Source organism: Notamacropus eugenii, chromosome 4 (genome assembly GCF_028372415.1).
Source record: "Notamacropus eugenii isolate mMacEug1 chromosome 4, mMacEug1.pri_v2, whole genome shotgun sequence".
Lineage (NCBI taxonomy): Eukaryota > Metazoa > Chordata > Mammalia > Diprotodontia > Macropodidae > Notamacropus > Notamacropus eugenii.
In genome coordinates this window covers 431780880-431800718 of record NC_092875.1, presented here as the reverse complement: position 1 = coordinate 431800718, position 19839 = coordinate 431780880, and the positions used below count along the sequence as shown (strand labels likewise).

General features: G+C 36.3%; 1 protein-coding gene across 9 annotated transcripts in view; it reads left to right on the top strand.

Annotated features, from left to right (window-relative positions):
* Window positions 1-19839, top strand: part of NEDD4L (NEDD4 like E3 ubiquitin protein ligase) — a 461142-nt gene that overhangs the window by 374409 nt on the left and 66894 nt on the right. For 6 of the 9 annotated variants that reach the window (XM_072605952.1, XM_072605954.1, XM_072605958.1 and 3 more), the window contains 4 exons: window positions 5652-5784; window positions 6884-7060; window positions 12511-12585; window positions 14713-14772. In XM_072605952.1, coding sequence (XP_072462053.1) covers window positions 5652-5784; window positions 6884-7060; window positions 12511-12585; window positions 14713-14772 — 445 coding nt within the window. The remainder of the gene's footprint in view (window positions 1-5651; window positions 5785-6883; window positions 7061-12510; window positions 12586-14712; window positions 14773-19839) is intronic. The other 3 variants (XM_072605955.1, XM_072605951.1, XM_072605950.1) reach the window with 2 other exon arrangements.

Here is a 19839-nt window from a genome sequence, read left to right as displayed (position 1 = left end):
AGACCAGTCTGAGCTCAGAATGCTCTACCACAGGTTGGCCACAGATAGTCCGTATGAATATTTGGGGTAGATATCCCAAATTTGCACATCCTGCTTTTACTTTGTGCTGTCTCAATTCGGTTTTGCTCAAAGAGCACAGCACTTTTTCTTATGTGGGCATGCCATGCTGAGCAGTCCTGTGCCACCGTCTCCCATGTTGCACAATCAAATCCAAAGTTCTTGAGAGAGACTTTGAGAGTGTCCTTATATCGTTTCTTATGGCCATCATGCAAGTTCTCTATAAAATAGTCTTTTTGGCAAGTGTACATTTTGCATTTGAACATGGCCAGCCCATCAGAGTTGCGCTCTCTGAAGCATAGTTTGAATACTATGCTTGGGTTGAGTTTAAGATGTCTACCGGACATCCATTTTGAGATGTCTGAAAGGTAATTGGAGAAGAGATATTGGAGATCAGCAGAGAGTTTGGGGCAGGAGAAAATCATTAACATGGAGATAGTAATTAATCACTGGGAACTGATAAGATCACCAAATGAAGTAGTGTAGTGTGAAAAGCTACAAAGAGGTCAAGAAGAATGAGGGTTGAGAAAAGGCCATTAGATTTGGCAACTAACATATCTTTAGTGATTTTGGAGAGAGCAATTTCATGAAATGTTAAGGTTAGAAGTTAGATTGTAAGGGCTTAAGACTAGAGTGAGAGGAGAGAAAGTGAAGGCTCCTATTGTAGATGACCCTTTTTAGGAGTTTAACTACGAAGGCAGAAGAGAGACATAGAATGATATTTAGCAAGGACAGAAGGATCAAGTGATCTTTTCAGGAAAGGGGAGACATGAGCATGTTTGTAGGCAGGAGGAAAGAGCTAGTAGAGAAGGAGAAACTGAAAAAAATGAAAGAGTGGGGATGACAGAAGAGGAAATCTGTTGGAGGAGATGAGATGGAATGAGATCTCTTGAACAAGTAGAAGGGTTAGCCTTGGTAAGGCGTAAGGGCACTTCACCATGTGAAACCAGAATGAAGGAGGAAAAAGTAACTGAAGATATGTGAGTGATAGGAAACAAGGAAGAGGGGAGGAGAGAGAGTGGACACCAAATGGGCTCAGTTTTTTTCTGTAAAATATGAGGCAAAGTTCTCAGCTGAGAGAATAGGGAGAAAGGAAGCTATGGGAGGTTTGAGGAAGGATAAAAAAGTTTTGGAAGAACAACTTTGGAGAGTTGGGATAATGAGTTGGTAAGGAAGGTATAATAAGATTGCCTAGAAGCAGTGAGGGCCCAGTTGAGGTTGCGCAACATAAATTTGTAGTGAATTCAGTCAAAACGGTTGCATGATTTTCTCCACCTTCATTCAGCAGCTTCATGTGTAGGCATGAAGGCAGTGAAATGTTGGATGTCATCTAAAGCTGGGATGTGGCTGGACACAATTGACATTATAATAAAGGGGCTAGGAGACCTGTCACCCCAAGGCCACATGTGACCCTCTAGGTGCTTAAGTGATACTCTTTGACTGAATCCAAAGTTCATGGAACAAATCCCTTTAATAAAAGGATTTATTCTGTAAAAATTGGATTCAGTCAAAAGGCTGCACCCAAGGACTAAGAAGGCCAGATGTGGCCTGGACATCACAGGTTCTCCACCCCTAGGCTAGGGATTCAAGAGAAGAAGGTAGTATAGAGTTGAATTGGTTCACCAAGGAGTCTAGATGGGAGAAGAGGAGAGAATGGCTGGTACAAGGAAGATGTCCTGAAAGAGAATTGAAAGGTCAGTTGGAAGGATTAGAGGTCACAATGTGGATAAACAATGTGGTTGTGTAAGGGATGTGTAAGAGTGAGAGGTAAAAACCCAATAGATTATGATCAGATAAGAGGGTTTTGGAATTCTTGAACATGGAAATAACACATCTGTGGGTGATGGTAAGATCAAGGTTGTGACAATCCTTGCATGTAACTGAAGTGGGGTGGAGGAGTAGCTCACAAGAGGTGAGTAGATCAAGGAACTTTGAATGGTTAGGGTATCTGAAGGGGAATCAGTATATATAAGGGCAGGAGTCAGGGAGGGGAGATAAATTGTTAAGTCAAATACCAAACTCATTGAGGAATGACTGGGGAAGAGGGAAGATGTCTTTAGGTAACAGCTACCAGGAATTTGATTGGATGGTAGAAATCAACAGCATAAACCTCAAAGGAGGATTGGTTACTGAATAATGGAGAAAGGGGGAGGACCTGAATATGGCAATGGAGAGCAAGGAATATTTCAGCTCCACCTGCCTTGATCATTGAGCCAAGGAGAATGAGTGAAGGTGAAGCCAATACTAAGAAAAAGTGGCTAGAGAGGCTGTGTCATTGGGGAAAGTGAGATTTCAGTGAGAGTTTATAGATTGAAGGAGTGGGAGAGGAATAGATTTAAGATAAGTGAAATTTATTGCCTAAGGAACAGGCATTCCAGAGGGCACAGTGGAAGGACTGGGTGGAATTAGGATGAAACTTTGTTGTGGGAGTGCTGAGGGGGATGGGAATGAGGAATTGGGTGGTGAGGGGTTTTGGATGATAATCTACAAGAGCACCACTGGGATGTGAAGGATATGACTAGGTTGAGAATGTTCAAGACTGAGTGGAGAGCCTCTACCCTCAAAGCACCGGCAGAACAGGAGATGAGAGGCCTGAAATCAGAGGGAGGGTTGTTCTTTGCCGTGGAGGTTCTCCACATTTCACTTGGGAGACTGGACTGGCAGCAGGAAGAATACCTGTTGCCTCTTGACTTAGTTTTTGCAATATTTTGGAATAGTAAATTGGACCCATGTTATATAATGGATACAAGGCTGTATTGAAAGTCAGGAAATCCTGGATTCAAGACCTGCCTCTGGCATCGCGTAGTTATGCAGTGATGGAAATGTCATTTAATCTTCTGAGCATCAGTTTCCCCATTTCTGAAATGGGAATTGTAAGATAACACTGAGTTATTTTGAGGTTCCTATAGGACAGCACGTATACTTTCAAACTCTAAATTCTTGTGTAAATGTCACTTATTATGACACATCTTTGTAGCTGGCCTTGTAACTTTCAGATAGGATGCTTTTTATTGTAAGGTTTCTACAAAGAAGTATTCTGTGATTGATGATTTTTGTTGTAGCTTTCCTGATTTTTTTTTAGTGTCTCTTCCATGACCTTAGTCAAATTGTTTAATCTCACTTCACCTCAGCTTCTTAATCTGTAAATTTCCTAATCTGTAAAATTTAGGTTTTCAACTCAATGACCTTTAAGGTCCCTTTACCACTCTCTTTCTGTAAACCTATGATCTCATGCCTTATCTTCATGTTGCTCTCTAGAATATGTCCACATGTCAGCTGTTTTCTAGTTGAAAGACGATGACTGAGTTTATAGTTAAGCTTACAAATTCTGCTTCCAAAGTTTGAACTTGTTCTTATGACAAATTTAGGGCTTTGACTTCTAGTCTTTTTTGAGCTTTAAATTTTAAGTGGAATTTTCTGCATGAGAATATATAACTGCAATATGGGGTAATAATTCATCATATTTGGTCAGTCAATTGTTAATGTTTATTTAAGATAAATAAACCTGCCTGGGATAGGAGAGGAGGGAGAAATATATTCAGAAATCAAAGTGATTTTAAAACAAAAGATAGCAGTAAATTTTTAGAAATAAATGAACTGAAAAGATATCCTTGAGGCAGAAAGAGAAGAGAGCAGAAGCCAACCAATTATCCCAATTGCTGTTGCTTTGTCTAATATTTTGATCCATCACCAATAATCTCTTCAAAGAAGAAATTCAGGCACAGTGACAATTGTATCCCTGGAAAGTAAAACAAAAATCCTTTAGTCACTGAATCTTAGGATGTAGGAATCAAAACCAACAATGTGCCAGATATGTAAGAAGGTATTATCGTGTATAACAAGACATGGGTAAATAAACATTGAAAGAAGCAGAGAGAATAACAAAAATCAGAAGTGTTATGGTGTTTGCACTTACCCTTGGAATAGGACAACAAGGTTATTGTATGGCAAAGCCTAGGAGGTGACAGCTCACCTTGGAAGATGATGTCAGAACAGCTAAGCTATTGAACCAATCTCAGGAAAAACTGCAGGGGAAGCAGTGGTGGCAATATTTAACAAATAAATAATGATGCCAAAGAAGGCAAGGTAGAAGAAAATCCGACTTGTGGGCAATATCCTGAGACACATAGAAACATAAGTATGTAGAGGTGGTCAATGAGACTAACTTCCAGAACAAACAAACACACAAATAAAGCAGATCGCTCAGAAGGCTGATACTGACAAAGATCATGCCAACAGCAGAGCGAAGAAGTTAATTAATAGCCATGTTGCTGCCTCACCTAGGATTTTCTTTCATCTGCTGCTTCCTCCAGTTCCTCCTAACTCATTTGCTTTTTAGAAAACAAATGAAATTTGGTTGTTTTTTTTTTTTAATTCCTTTCCACCAACATATTCTAAGCAAAGACATTTGGAGAAAGGGTCCAAAGAGTGAAGTAGATCCCAGTTTTTTGGTTCCCAATTCTTACACTCTCCCCTCATGAGAAGATGGCTATATGCCAATTGAGTCTTACATGTATGATTCTTTGTATCAATCATAGGTTAAGGAAATATTTTTTAAGGTTTTCACACCCTTAAAATGTCTTTACATCTTCTTTGTCTGCATGATCAGACCCCATTTACTTTCAAGATTTTTAAGTATTGCCAAAGATAGTAATGGAGGAAGGGAAACTGTATGTGTCTGTCACATAATTGGTGCTTAATAAAAATTTGTTCACCATTTGGATTGATTATAATAGCAAAAATTCCACAGTCTTGAAATTGAAAGGTTACAAAGAGTAAATGGTATTTAGTCCCCCTCATCCCCTTTTTAAAAGTATAATTGAGTTCATTGTCAGTTAAGTTAAAGCTTTAAAACTCTAATGGAGTTCATTTCCAATTTAAGTTAAGGGTGTTCAGGAATGGACTACTTCTGACATACTGGCTTTGTAACTCTGGGCAAGACACTTAATGTTTTGGGGTCTCTGGGAGACTCCCTAAGATTGTAAGTTTCAGAACAGTTGTGCATCAACTTTGTTAGAGAGGGTTTACTCAAAGAGAGCTCTATGGAATCACAAGTGAGACTTCCTTTCCTTCTCCACCAAGAACCAAACAAACCTTAAGATTGGTAAATAAGACAACCTATTATTCAGTTTTGGAACTAAAAAAGAAAGTTCTCATCATATGTTAACATCTTACAACCTGTCCTTCGAAATAACTTTTCCTATAAAATAACTTAATTTTTTCTCCAAATCATTCATATATGATCCAAATTCTTGCTGTATTTTCCAGGAACATTTTGCATAATTTATGGTTTATAAGAAAAAAATTATTATTAACACCTTGTTCCCATTACAAACCTAAAGCTTCACTATACTTCATATTTGATGCCATTTGTTTGAGAAACTGCACATAATTCTTGGATTACTCATCTTTGTTTCTTCAAAGCCAAGTTGAGAAAATAAATATGTATAAAGGAAATTCAAGTTCACCTTTAAAACGTTGTCACGATGCTTTTTATACATGAGTCTCAATATATGTTTTATTGATGGAGATGCTCCTGTTAATCCTTATTCTTTTCACCCCATGTCTTTTCTCCCTGTTTCCATAATTCCCAGTGATATGTCCTCTGAGTCGGATAACAACATCAGACAGATAAATCAAGAGGCAGCACATAGACGTTTCCGCTCCCGGCGACATATTAGCGAAGATTTAGAGCCTGAACCTGCAGAAGGTGGAGATGTCTCTGAAGTATGTACTGCCATGCCTGACATCTTTCATCAACTCTGTGTATTCCACTTCTGGTGTCTTGAGGGTGGTTTTATGTTTTACACGTTTTCAGTAAATTTTGTTCGTAAATCCAAGATAAAATCCTCATAGCCAGTTGATCACTCATGTGGCTATTAATGTTAGTAATCCAGAATGGCACACTTTTATGACCTATGTCTGACATATATGTGTTGGTGCAGTGTTATAAAAGGCAATGATTTTCCACAACATTTATACAAAGTATGCACAAATTTAGAGATGTTTTCAGTTTTTGGTGGTGTTTTCCTCAAAGTTTAGGACAATTCACCTCTTTTTAGTCAAGTTAAATAGAAACATACTTTTCACTTTTGGGAGATTGAAGTTTTCAACATGGAGAGACATAGGTTTCTTACTCAACTGTTTGTATTATCTTGGGAAATTTTTGTCCACAGTAAATACAGTTGTTGGATATCACTTATCTATATAACTTTATAGTTTGTCTTAATGGTACCTGCACCTGGAACATTTAATTAAAAGTTAGTGACTATAAATATATGATACATTTCAACCAAGATCCTCTATTTTCTGTTATCAGCTGTTTACATTATAAACAACCACATCATTTTTAGGCATTTGCTACTTCAAAAGATATGTTTTAATAAAAGAAGAGCCAATTTTTTATTGATAAACTTAATGAGATATGTTCTTGTTTACCCTATTAATGCTTCTGTAAATATTAATATTGCTAAAGACAGAGATGCTAAATTTTTCTAAATATTTATGAACAAAGTTATACCTTTCTGAGCCATTTACTTGACCTTTTTATTTTTAAATTTGGAAATGAAAGAATTCCTTAAAAATTGTTCATTTCTTTTGCCAACTGCCTATGGAGTTTTCATTCAAATGATAAAATGATTCCTCTGTTACTTAGGTTTTTAAATGAATTCTGTACTGAGGCTTTTCTCCCTCAGTACTAGTATATTATGGTTAATTCAGTAAATCACCTTATAATCAAGACCTCTTAAAATTTAAATCATTGGGGAAATAACACAAACCAAAATCCCATCTCTAGCATTTACGATAATTTCTCATTTCTTATAAGCCTTGGGAAACCATTTCAGAGGAAGTGAATATAACCGGAGACTCTCTTAGTCTGGTCTTACCACCACCTCCTGCTTCTCCAGTATCTCGGACCAGTCCTCAAGAACTGTCAGAGGAATTGAACAGAAGACTTCAGATCACTCCGGATTCCAATGGGGAACAATTCAGTTCTTTGATTGTAAGCAGTAGTATTTATGGAAACAGAGATGGAACACATTTTTATTTTTGCAGTTGGTTGTTTTGACTTAGGTAAAATTGTGTATGTGTGAATATTTTAGGTGTTAGTGATTAAATAATAACCAGATTTCCCTATCACTGGCATCAATCTGCTGTTTGCCCAAACTTTCCCCCACAAGGATAAGAAGCAAACTTAAATTATTTCAGTCTTAAGTAAGGTACTCTTTCTTTACCCTGCCCTCCCCAATTAGATCTTACTACTTTAAGTATTTTCATTCTTAGGAATTCTTTCCCTCTGGCCTGAAATCCTTGAGTTTTAGCAGTAATGAGATAGTACATCAGATTATGACTTGGGAGACCTGTGGCTGGGTTCCTGAGTAATTTAGAGACATTCCATGATCCTGTACCACTGTCTATTAGACAGGCATCATTAATCATTAGACAGATAAAATTCACCTCTAATGATTAATGCAAATTTGCATTGCATTATCATACTTGGGTGCATGAACTGATGAGCTCTGGATACTCCTGATTTTCTGTGAGCCCAAGACATCCTAACTGGATGTCAATTTTAGGACAGAGAAATTGTTCCTCTGGCAGGGAAAAATAGGGAGAGATCTAGGTTTGGGGTGAAGAAGTAGAAAATAGCCAGTGTCCAGAGGTCAGATGTACATTTATATATGAAGAGACCAGGGCTGCCCAAGGAAAGGAAGAAGCCTCTCCCACCCAGGAGTATAAGCAACCCTAGGAAGGCTTGTTCGGTGTGCACAATTCTCTATATGTGTCCTTAATAGGAAAGAATTTTTTTAATGATTTGATTATTAGAATCTTGGATTTAGAGCTAGAAATGACTTCTGAGTCCATCTAGTATAGATCTGCACAACTTGGCAGTAGGTAGGGGGCAAAATTAAAATAGATTGAACTTCTTCAGGCCAAAGATAGGTTAGACTAGAGACAGACTGATGATGGCTGGTTGCCAAGGGTCACATGACAAACAGGCAAGATGGCTCAGTGACACCCCTACATTTTTCAAGGGCTACCTAAAATCCTTTGGTGGGCCACAAGAAGCCCTCAGGCCACATGTTGGGAGGGCCTGATCTGGTATAATCCTCCAATTTTACATATGAGGAAACTCCAGTCCATAGAGGTTAGGGGGCTTACTAAAATCACACAAGTGGTAAGTGGCAGAGGTGGGCTTTGTAACCAGCCCCTCTGTCTCCAGAGCCAAATGCTTTTTCCATTGTGCCACTGCCTCACCAGTATAATTTCTCATGATTAAAAAAATCATTAATTCTTTTTATCTGTTTTATCTGCTATATAATATACTTATGAAATACTTAGGAGCAATTATTATATATAAACATGGGGCATTTGTTCTCTAGCCAGATGGTTATTAAAAACATCAGAGCCAAACTTACCACAAAGCACAGAATCCCCAGCCAAGTAACTCAAAATATTAAGAGATGACCCTTAGGCATTTAACCCTTGGGACTACAACTGGCTTTCCTTTTTTTTTATTTAGTACACACCACATTTCTGTTAAGAAGGCAAAAATATGAGTCTAAAAATACTGTATTTATTGCGAATATAGTTTTTCCTTTCAGTTCAATTCCACAAACATTTGAGTGCCTACAGTTATGTGCTTGGTACTGACAGAAATAGAAAAATGAATAAAACACTCTCTTTCCTCAAGCCACTTACAGTCTAGTAGGGGAGTAAATAAATGACTTCCAAAGAAATATAATTGGGAGAAGAGTAGAAACCACTATGAGAGGGACTTCAAAGGAAGGAAGAATATTTTGTGGCAGGATGGTATCTAGGAAGGTTTATCCCAAGGTTGTTATGAGGATCAAGTGGGATAATAATTGTACAGCACTTAGCACAGGGCCTGACACATAGTAACTTACTATTATAATTAAAGGTGATTGAATTTGGAGAGTTGGGCAGCATTTAAGAGGACAAGTATGCTGCAAAAACACAGTTCTAGCCATAAGGACCATGTGAGCAAATGGGTAGAGGCTAAGAGCATAGCATGTTTTTGGGGAATGCAAATTCTCTGATTTGACTATTCTTTAGGGAAAGTAAAAAGGAGTAACATGAGATGTGGCCGGAAATGTTAGATTAATGCCAAATTATGAAGGACAATAAATTCTAAGCAAAGAAACCTAGAATGTATGTTGTAGGCACTTAGAACCATTCAACTTCTTGGTTGGTGAAGTATCATGATTACAACTTCAGTAATGAAGATTAACTTAGGAGAAATATTAGATGGGATTAGAGGAGAGATGAGTCATGGAGACCAGTTAGAAGACTATTATTGTCTACGCAAGAAATAACGAAGAGGTTTGAATCGAGGTGGTACCAGTAGGAATTGAGAGGATTGTATAAATCCAAAGGGCACTGAAGAATTAGAATTGATTGGACTTGTAAATTGATTGAATGTAAGAGGTAAGGAAAAGAGTCAAAGGAGTGCCCTTATAGTTGACATCTGCTATCTGGAAGAGATGGTGGTGCCATTAATTGAAACAGAAGTCAAAAGGAGGAATCATCTTTGACAAGTTGAGTGCCATTTTGGACATGATGAATTTGTAACATCAATAGGGTATCCATGTTTAGTAAGCAGTTGAGAATGTGGGTCTAGATTCAAAAGAAAGATTAGTGCTGGAAATGATGGGTTTAGAGACATGTACATAAAGTAATAATGGGATGCAACCCTGGGAAGATGTGAGATCATCTAGGGCAAATGTAGAGAGAAAAATGACTTCTCTTTCCCAAAAGTTTAAATTCCTTGGGGAGCTATCTTCTAGGACCCTATTAAGAGCATTTTGGCAGCAGAAGTTACAGGGGTCACAAAGTACATGAATTTTAGGTGGTGCTGGTCCTAGAGGGGAGAAGTAGAAGTAGCAGAGGAAATCACAATAGGGGGGCCCTAATTTGTGCAATCTTACAGTACATTCAGAAAATCCTACAATAAGCAGCTACTTATCTTTAAAAATGAGAATAAATGCAGCCCCAGTGCAATGTAATAAAGAATGAAGATGTGCCATTACAAATGGTGGCAAGATGTCCATTGGAAATGGTATTTGAAAAATAATTATTCTAGCCAAAGAATCCATTAGCAAGATATTATCTAATTTACAGTATAGGAAGACTGTATAAAAATGTAGGTACAATACTGATACTCATAAATAAAAGCTTTAATAGGGATGATTTAAAAAAAAACCTTGCCCTCCTCCAATTAATGAACTAAAATTACTCTTAATGCAGTTTCATACTGAAATTATGACTGTTTTTATAAAAAGAAAAATTTCATTGAGATAGAAACATGCAAATGAAAATTTAGTGCCAGAGGGAAAGGGAAAGAGATATTACATAGCTTGGAAACAGATGAAATTTGAGTATTGTTGTTATGGAAACAAAATAAGTGATAAAGCCATTCATTAGGCCCTATAAAAGATAGAAATGCCCAATCTTCTACAAAGAGTGTGCCACAATTAAATACTTTTATTATACCTAATGCAAACACATTAGTACTTCTACGCATCTAACGTTAAAATAGTAATCCTTACTGATTATGTTAAAAACAATAATTGCATTGACTTATATAATAAAATATTATTTAGATTTAGGGCTACCATATTGCTATTGAAAAGTAATCTCTTCAAATATAATAAAATCATTTTCTCAAAAGAAGAGCTTTTAGGAAAAAGGACATGAAGATCCACGTTTTCTATCTTGCCTAATATTCGGATGCCATTTTATTTCAATCCATATTGAATATGGGATATTTGAATAGCATTTACTCAGAAGTCTATGTCTTGATGGATCCCCATGAAAAATTTACCTTTGCAACCCTGTAGATTTATTCATAATTATAAAAGTTTTGAAGAAATATAAGTGTTCTAGATCTCAATCAGAGATATTTCCATTTGTACCAAGGTAGAGTTATTCCCATATGGAAGGAATAAACAAAATCAAGATGATGCTAAGTAAAAAGTGCCTAGTGGATATGCATTATTACTTTAAAGAATGTATGCTTTCATTAGCATGAGTACTTCTTCACAGAGTTTTATGAGTATGCTGTGTCCAGTGGAATTCATCCTTTGATGTTAAATCTCCTGGCAATGAATCTACCTGGGGGTAACTAGTCTGAACCTTGGATGAAAGGGCCCATTATAGCTATTTTCAAAGGCATATAGGTTGGTAGAACTTACTAGATTTTACTTTCTACTGGTCTTGCATTTGAGAACCTAGGGTTGCATCCATGCCATGATGAAATACATGAGAGGAGGAATTAAGTGGAGGGAAATAAAAATGAATAAAATATGATATACACACATACACAGAGTCAGCATGGCAGAGTGAATAGACTGTTAGATTTTGAACAAGACTTCCTAGGAAGTCTTGACCCTAACGAGCTATTTCAGTGTAACCTCCAAGCCTCAGGTTACTCAGTAGGACTTATCTCCTAATTCATAGATGGAATGAAATCTACATTGTTGGAGCGTGTTCCTACATTAATGAAATTATAGTTCATTAACTACTTAGGTATATGTACATTATACTTAAATATCATACAAACACACACACAAACCTACACACACGTTTTTGTTACTCTTTAGGTAGTCCTTTGTTGAAACATGTTCTTTGAATACAACAGATTCATGTATTCATCTACCATGTGAATTTGGTTAGGACTTTTTTTCCATTTTAAATGATCTTACCTTGTGAACAGAAGGCTACATGGCAAATTTTCAGGCATAGGCAACATTTTCCATATCATTCTGAGTTTTTCTTTTTTTTCCTTTTTTTTTCTGGGATTTAATGAGTTTTCCTCAGAGGCTGGGATTAAGAATTCTTGATTTGTGAAAGTTAAGATAAAGTTCTATGTGTCCCTCTTCACAAAGACTAAAATTAAATCTTTGTTTTGTCCAGTGCTTTATGTATTGTAGGCATTCATTGAATGTTACTCATCATCATACATCACTGTTTTCTTTCTTATTTTCTTTATCTTTCCTTTCCCATTATGGTTTATATCTTCCCTGAAGAGTCTGCATACCAGAATAGTGTACTATTTGCTTTTCAAGTTAGTTTTAAATGTAGAATTGAAATGCAAATGTGACCTATTTATTGTCCTTTTATTTCTTGGACTCTTTTTCCTACTTTTTTTGTAGTTAATTCTAACTAGGGCCTTACCGTGAGACCATCTGGATAAAGATTTTGAGAACTAAAAAAGGAAGGTGATTTTTTAAAAAATATTTTTCTTGGAAAGATGATGGTTTCTTCTTGACTGCCCTTCATATTGTAGTAGTAGCAGAAAAATAGCGTAAAGAAAAACAAAATTCATTCTGCTTTCAGTGAATGGATTGAATGATTTTTTTAATTGATCAAGCTTATTTTTTTAAAAAAATTCATGTACTTGACAGCTTATATTTTTTCTTATTTTTCCAGCAAAGAGAACCTTCTTCAAGACTGAGGTCCTGCAGCGTGACAGATGGAGTTGCTGAACAATCTCATCTACCACCGGTAAACTTTAAGCTAATTTTTAGTTGTTAGATGATAAATTATAATTTATGTGAAATCCTCTCATATCCAAAAAAGTAGTTTTTTCCTGGGCAAATAGATATTCTTAACCAACTGTGGATATCCACTTTTTTAAAAAATAAAAGAAAAAAATTCACATCCCCATCTGTCACCAAAGTATGGAAGCCTGCTTTTCCTTGATTACAGTCATGTGTAATGAGGGCACATCAACTCCCCTTTCAGCCTTCAAATTATCTCATCATTAAGTAGAAGCATTTGGAATAAATGGTCTTGACACTAAATGCCCATGGTCTTGGCCCAATTTAATACCAGTTCTTATTCATCTGCTTATAATTTTTGCCAAGAAGTAATTTACTGGCGATGCACATTAATAATTCCTTTTAATTTTAAAGAGTTACTTAGATTTTTTTAAAACATAGATATGGAAGAGGGGATATGCTCATGTAAACATATATTCTGAATAAACATTGTTATATACCACTTTCATGTTCACTTTCCAAAAAATTATATCCATTATCTGAATTTTTTTAGGAAGAACTCTAAAGGTCTGCAATAACACTTTCTTTTAAAGTTAGTAGTGGCTTAGACTGTCTTCTCTCATTGTCCAGTAAAGCCCATGGACCATCTCAAGGCAGCTATCCTGAACCAAAGAATCGATCATAACTTAGCATTTAACCCATTATTTTTGACAAATTCAAATGAATACATTTTTGCCTTTGTAACACCAACGTCTTCATATAGTAGGTCCTTAATAAAAGTTGTTTTTAATATGATTGAAGTAGAATTAGCACCATATAGTGCGTGTGTATGTGTGTGTGTGTATGTTTACACTTGAATTGCCTTGGGGAGGTATTTTGAGTAAGCATGAAAAGGATAGATGCATGCAGATTTCTTCTGCTGAAGTTAAAGTTTAACCTTTTTAATTTGTTATTTGGCCCTAAGAGAGTTTGTTTTTTATACCAAACAAAACATTATAATCTCCTGATTTTAATAAACTTGAATGAGTTCTAATACAGAAATATGAGCAATTATATTTTCTGAATCTATAAAGGATGTCTTCTATTGACATGGGCTTTGTTAAATGGAATTCAGTAGAATTGTTTTTGAAGTAGTCCATTCTCCAGAATAAATAATTGGCTTCACTTTTCATATCTCCTAACTGATGATCTGTACTCTTCATCAGAGATTATTAACCCCTGTCAGTATTCTTTACTGACCTATAATTGATTTCATACAAATAAAATTGCTTTGTTCACTGTATGTTAATTTTGGGGTCAGTTTTAAGTCACATGCACACACACACACACACACACACACACACACACACACACACTGCTCCAGTGAAATGAATGGCCATAAAAAATAGCAGATTAACTAGTGGCTTAAACCTCATTTGGTGGTGGATATTGTGTTGGGTAAGAATCCAGGTAGACAAATATCTTTCTGGGATGATCTGGGTATAGGCTTGCTTTGGTGAACTTTGATGAACTCTTGGCGTTCTTTTCAACTAAATAATCCTTCGATTCTCTTTAATGAATTAACGCTGCTTTTTTTTTCTGTTGTAAGATCAAAGTATATTGCAATTTTTGAAAAGCCTCACCTTCTTGGAAGCTGCTGTTTGGGGGCTTCAAGTACATCCATACACTTGATATTTTTCTCTGCTTTCTCAAGCTTTGTACTCACTGATCATCAATGGCCAAGCACTGATAATATTAGGACAACGAATTCATTCATTCTTTCTGGTGGGGACTAAGAATATGAATGAAGAGTTCTTTGATGGTAGTTATTTGTTTAAAGGGAAAAATGAAACAACTTCCACTCTGATGGAGTTGTCAGTTGGGAATTTACTCATCAACACAAAAACTCTCTCTGTTTAGTCCTGTTTTACTTTTAGTAATTTAAAGAGGGAAAAATTCACATTCTTCTTTCTCCACTAGTTATCAGTGATTGCTAGCTTGATTTTGCTTCTGGGCAGGATTGATTTACCAGGATTCTGATCTCAGGGGTTAACTGTCTCAATGGCCTGTATGTAGCTGTGATTCCTGATTCATGGAATATGAGAATCCCCAATCTGAACATTTTTAACTGACCTAAACTATGATTTAACAGCAGAGTGCCCCAACTAGGAGACCCCGTTCATCAACTGTCACTGGTGGTGAAGAACCAACGGTAATACTTTTCTTTATCAGACACTAGCAACAAATCTATTCGGGTTGGTTTTAATGTTTTATATGGGGTTTGATTTTCTTTTGCCTTTTTTAAACAACATGCATTTCAATGTGTTCTTAAAATGCATATGACTCTTATTTTTAATCTTTTGATTGAGTAAATAAACCTATCTTTAGCAAAATATAAGCTACTGTGATGCTAGAAATTTTTATTACCTTTCCATGCAACTACTCTCACTCTTTTTAAAAATGACCATTTACCATATCTTTTTCTATTACTTTTTGTTGCTGTTGGATGTTTTTTGTTGTTGAATGGTTTTTTCCTTTTTCTTACAATTCCAATCTAATCTAGTACCTGGCATTACTGTGTGCACTTAGTCAATGTTTATTGATTTAATAATTCATCAGTGGAACTATAAATATGGGATCAGAACTTACGTGGCGAACTCTTATCCCTACGAGTTTCTCTCTGCAAATTTCTGGGCACAAATCTCTTTATCTCTAGAAGAGTTTTTTATGACATAAGTTGTGTATTTGAAGAATACAAATTAGTTTTACCTATGGGATGTTAATGATTTAAAAAAACAGTCAAGTTGAAATGTTAACATTTTAAAGCTCACCATCTGCAAGGAAAAATTGTCAGTGAAATCAAAATAATTTATGCTATCGAGTTGCAAGCAATTTAGGAGAGATCTATATCATGTGAAGCAGAAGGAGAGAAGGAAAGAGAAAGGGAGGGAGGGAGACAGAGAGAGAGAGAAAGAAAGAGAGAGAGAGAGAGATCATCAATGTACTTGCTTCTTCTTACTAGTTCCATTGTTTTCCTCTTACAATTGATCCTGGTTTTCCTGATGTGAATCCTTGCCCAGCTTATATTCTGTGAGATTGACTTTACATCACATTTTAAATAGTTTTAATGTTAGCATCAGCCAGCAGTTTCCACTTCTTACTCGACTTTGGAAATCCCTTGTCATTGTTTGAAAAGTGCTATCACACTGGATTGCACTGAACATTAAATACATGTGAAGAAGTGTAGTGCCAAAGTTTAAGAGGTAACATATGGTAGGCTGATCAAGGCAGTGAAGTATCTCGTGGGTGGTTACCAGGAGTTAAATCTCTCGTGCTCTCTTGATTTGACCTGTGGTGCCCCATTAGAGCCTCATAAGGTAAAGGGTGAAATCTGTGCATGTACCACTGTTTATATAAAGAGCCATGCAATAAATTGGTCAGGCAATTTGAAAAAATTAACAAACAGTGTTTTACTCACATGCCACTTGAATTCTTCTCCTTGCCCATGAATGGGTTCCATTTTCCCAGAACACAAACATGACAAATATATTGCATTTGTTATGAACTTAAATGACACGTTCATAGGAGACAACCTATTAAACTATTTATATCCACAAATTATCTTTTTAGTATTCATGCATGTTTTAACCTATGATTCATATATTCGTATTGTCTTTCATGTCCTTTTTTCATTTATTCCATTTGCCAGCATGGTTCACAGACTTGTCATTTTTAATTGCTAAATAGTGTTCCATAATGTGTTTATTGTACCATAGTCTACATAGATACCACTATTGTAGAGGATTCTGATTATTTCCAGGTTTTTAATACTATTTTTAAAAGATGCTTTTTGCTCTACTTAAATATACTTATAAGGCTACCATGTCTGTATTTTAACCAGAATGTAGCTTTTTTATAAGTCGAAAACAAGAAGGCCATATACTGTAAGAATCCCTAGCACCTGACTTGCCCCAGCAGTGGAGTCCCAAAGTAATTTGTTCCTCTTTAACAGTTTTGTCACTTGCTAAACCTCATCATTAGATAAGGAAAAAGCTTGCTGTTGTTTGTTTCTTGGAAGTAGAAAAGAGATCTTGAGGCAAAATGCATAGACCAAGAACATCATACTCATTATCCTAGAACCTATCATGTAGTGGAAGGAGTGTTGATCTTGGAGTCTGAAAGCATCTAAACTTGAGCCTTGGTTAAATCTCTTTACCTCTCTGCTGCAGTTTTCTTATCTGTAAAATGGGCTAGATAATCATTCTGCCACCTACTCACGGCATTGTTATTATTATCACATGACATAATATATTTCATTATCATAAAGCATTATATCAAGAGAGATAGATACTTCACGTAAAAAAGAGATACTTTGAGAACATCAGATCTGCTTTCCTCCTTTCAATTATTTTCTTTTTTTTAAGGTTCAGTATTCTTATTAATATCTATTTAAAATTAAAAGGTCCAAAGGAACCCTCATTACCTACGTATCTATATTGTTTTAATTTATAAGCAAGACATTATCTTTAGTAACATCAGTTTACAATATAGGACCTTTCTATGAGACACAATAGAAAGGATTATTTTAAACATACTCTCTTATATTTATAAAATGCTTTGTGATCTTTCAGAATGCTTGTAGTCAGTCGACAAATATTTATTGCCTACTATGTGCTGGGATCTGTGGATGTAAAAGGAGGTGAAAGTCAGTCCCTGCTCCCAAGAAGTTCACAATGTAATGGAGAAGATAGAATTTTCCCTTTGGACTGGAAAAAAAGGAAACATGCATTTATTAATCTCCCATTATGTGCCAGGGACTGTATTAAATGCTTTATTCATATTATCTCATTTGACCCTCACAATAGCCCTAAGAGGTAGGTGGTCTTACCTGCATTTTACAATTGAAGAAACTGAGATAAACAGAGGTTAAGTGACTTACTCAGGGTCACACAGCTAGAAAGTGGCTGTAGCTACATTGGAACCCAGATCTCCTTCTCACCAGGTCTAGCATTCTACCCACACTGCACCCCCCACTTTGTGGGTACAAGCTTACTGCTGTTCTGGGAAGTAGGGATGTTTATGTCCGTGTTTGGTTTATTATGGAATTTCAAAGAAGTTTATGTCATTTGGCCCTGGTTGCACAGTTAAATTGATGAAGATGAGTGCAGATCCCAGGTCTTTTAACTTCTTGTCTAGAGAAATGGCAAATCATTGTGAATAGAGTCAGGAAGACTTTAGTTCAAATCTTGCCCCAGACCTTGACTGGCTCTGAAATCCTGAGTAAATAACCTTCCTCAGCCTCTACGTCATGAAGGTAGGAATAATAAAGCAGGGACATAAAGTAGGAAAGATAATAACAACAGTATCTATGTACAGGGATTGTTATGAGAAGCAAAAGAGAAAATACATGTAAAGTATGCCACCAACCTTAATGTACTCTGTAAATGAGCATTTCTAATATTATTACCCCATGGTCAGTAATATTATTACACCATGGCACTACATAAGAGAGATAGGTATTTTATCCTGCTGGGCATGTGTAAGATGCTAGAATTGGCTTGGATGCTAGAAATAAAACAGTGTGCAGGCACTTGACACCATCTTGAAAAGTTTCTGATGTGGTCAAGTATGCACCTTAGACTTTTCAATTTAAAAAGATCTTAAAGATCAACTCATCTAATCCCATCATCTTACAAATTAAGAAATTAAGGTTCCAAGAGATCACACTGACTTAGTTAAAAAAGCATGATTGAAAATTGATGAGTGTTCACACTCTTTCAACATCCTTTCCATTATACTAATATCTTCTTTTGGGAGCATATTGTAACTTTTATTGTTTTATATCACAATTGAATTTTTTTCCCATTTTACCTAAATTCAACTATTATGCAGGTGTAATCGAAGGATATGTGGCATCATCAAGCACAATAGTGAAGTATTCAGCCTGAGAGATGGAAAAATTGTGAAATACTATATTAAGACCTTTTAGCAGTTGTTAACTTCCTTCTCAAAGACCATATTGGGAAGTTAAGGGCAACTAGGTGTTGCAGTGGATAGAACACCAGTGCAGGAGTCAGGAGGACCATAGTTCAAGTCTCACCTCAGACACTTGACGCTCACTAGCTGAGTGACCTTGGCAAGTCACTTAATCCCAATTGTCTCATCCTGGGTCATCTCCAGTCACCCTGATGAATATCTGGTCACTGGATTCAGATGGCTCTGGAGGAGAAGTGAGGTTGGTGATCTGCACAGCCCTCCCTTACTCAAAACAAAGTCAAGTGCAAGTCATGTCATTATTTCTCCGATGGCATGGTCTTCTTTGGCAATGAAGGATGAACACACACTGGGAAGTAGCTTACAAACACCTGGAGGATGAAACATTAGCGATCATTTTGTCAAATGACGCAACTATACTTGCACTTATTCTACCTCTCCTGGCTTTGTTAAAAGTGTGAAATGTGCATTCTTATTAACTGCCTTGTAGGGAGAGTGTCACCTGGGTTGTCCTCACAGGTTAACCAATTTCAGAGAGCCAATTATTTCAAGAGCATCATTTAATTTAAAGGAGTTAGACTCTCCAGTTTCATTTCACATCATTAAAAATATTGAGCATTTTATTAAAGGTCAGTGATCCCAACTATCCTTTGATTTCATGTACTTTAAAACACTATATAATCATGAGTTACTATTTATTATTCTCCTATAGGCAGGGGGAGAAAGTCCATAAGTAAGATTGTCCTGTTAGCTAGTCTAGATCACTGAACAAGGCATCCTTAATTGAGCTTCGAGTTCTGATAGGGGCATTTTTGTGTCATAAAAAGGGTACTTGTCCAGGAGTCTCAGAATCTGGGAGTTTGAATCTAGGCTCTGAGACTTACAAACATGTGACTGTGATCAAATCAATTCATCTCCTCATCTTTGAAATGGAGATGATTGTATTCAAGCTACTTAACCTTACAGGGTTGTGGCGCCCAAAGTGCTCTGTTAATCTGAAAGCCCTTTCAACTCAGTAGTTCTCAAAGCTGCCCAAGCTATTCAAGATATTTTACTTTTATGCAAAATCATTTCATTGACAAATTCCTTATAACTTTCACTAATCATTTAATGGCTCTTTTGTGACTAGAGGCAAATCACTTCACCTCTTTCATTTTCTTCATCTGTAAAACAAGTTGGGGGTGGACTCAGTGACATCAAAGGTCCTTTCCAGCTCTAAATCTTTCATCTTATGATCATATATCCTTACCGGGCTATCAAAAGGACTTAAACAAAACCCCTCACA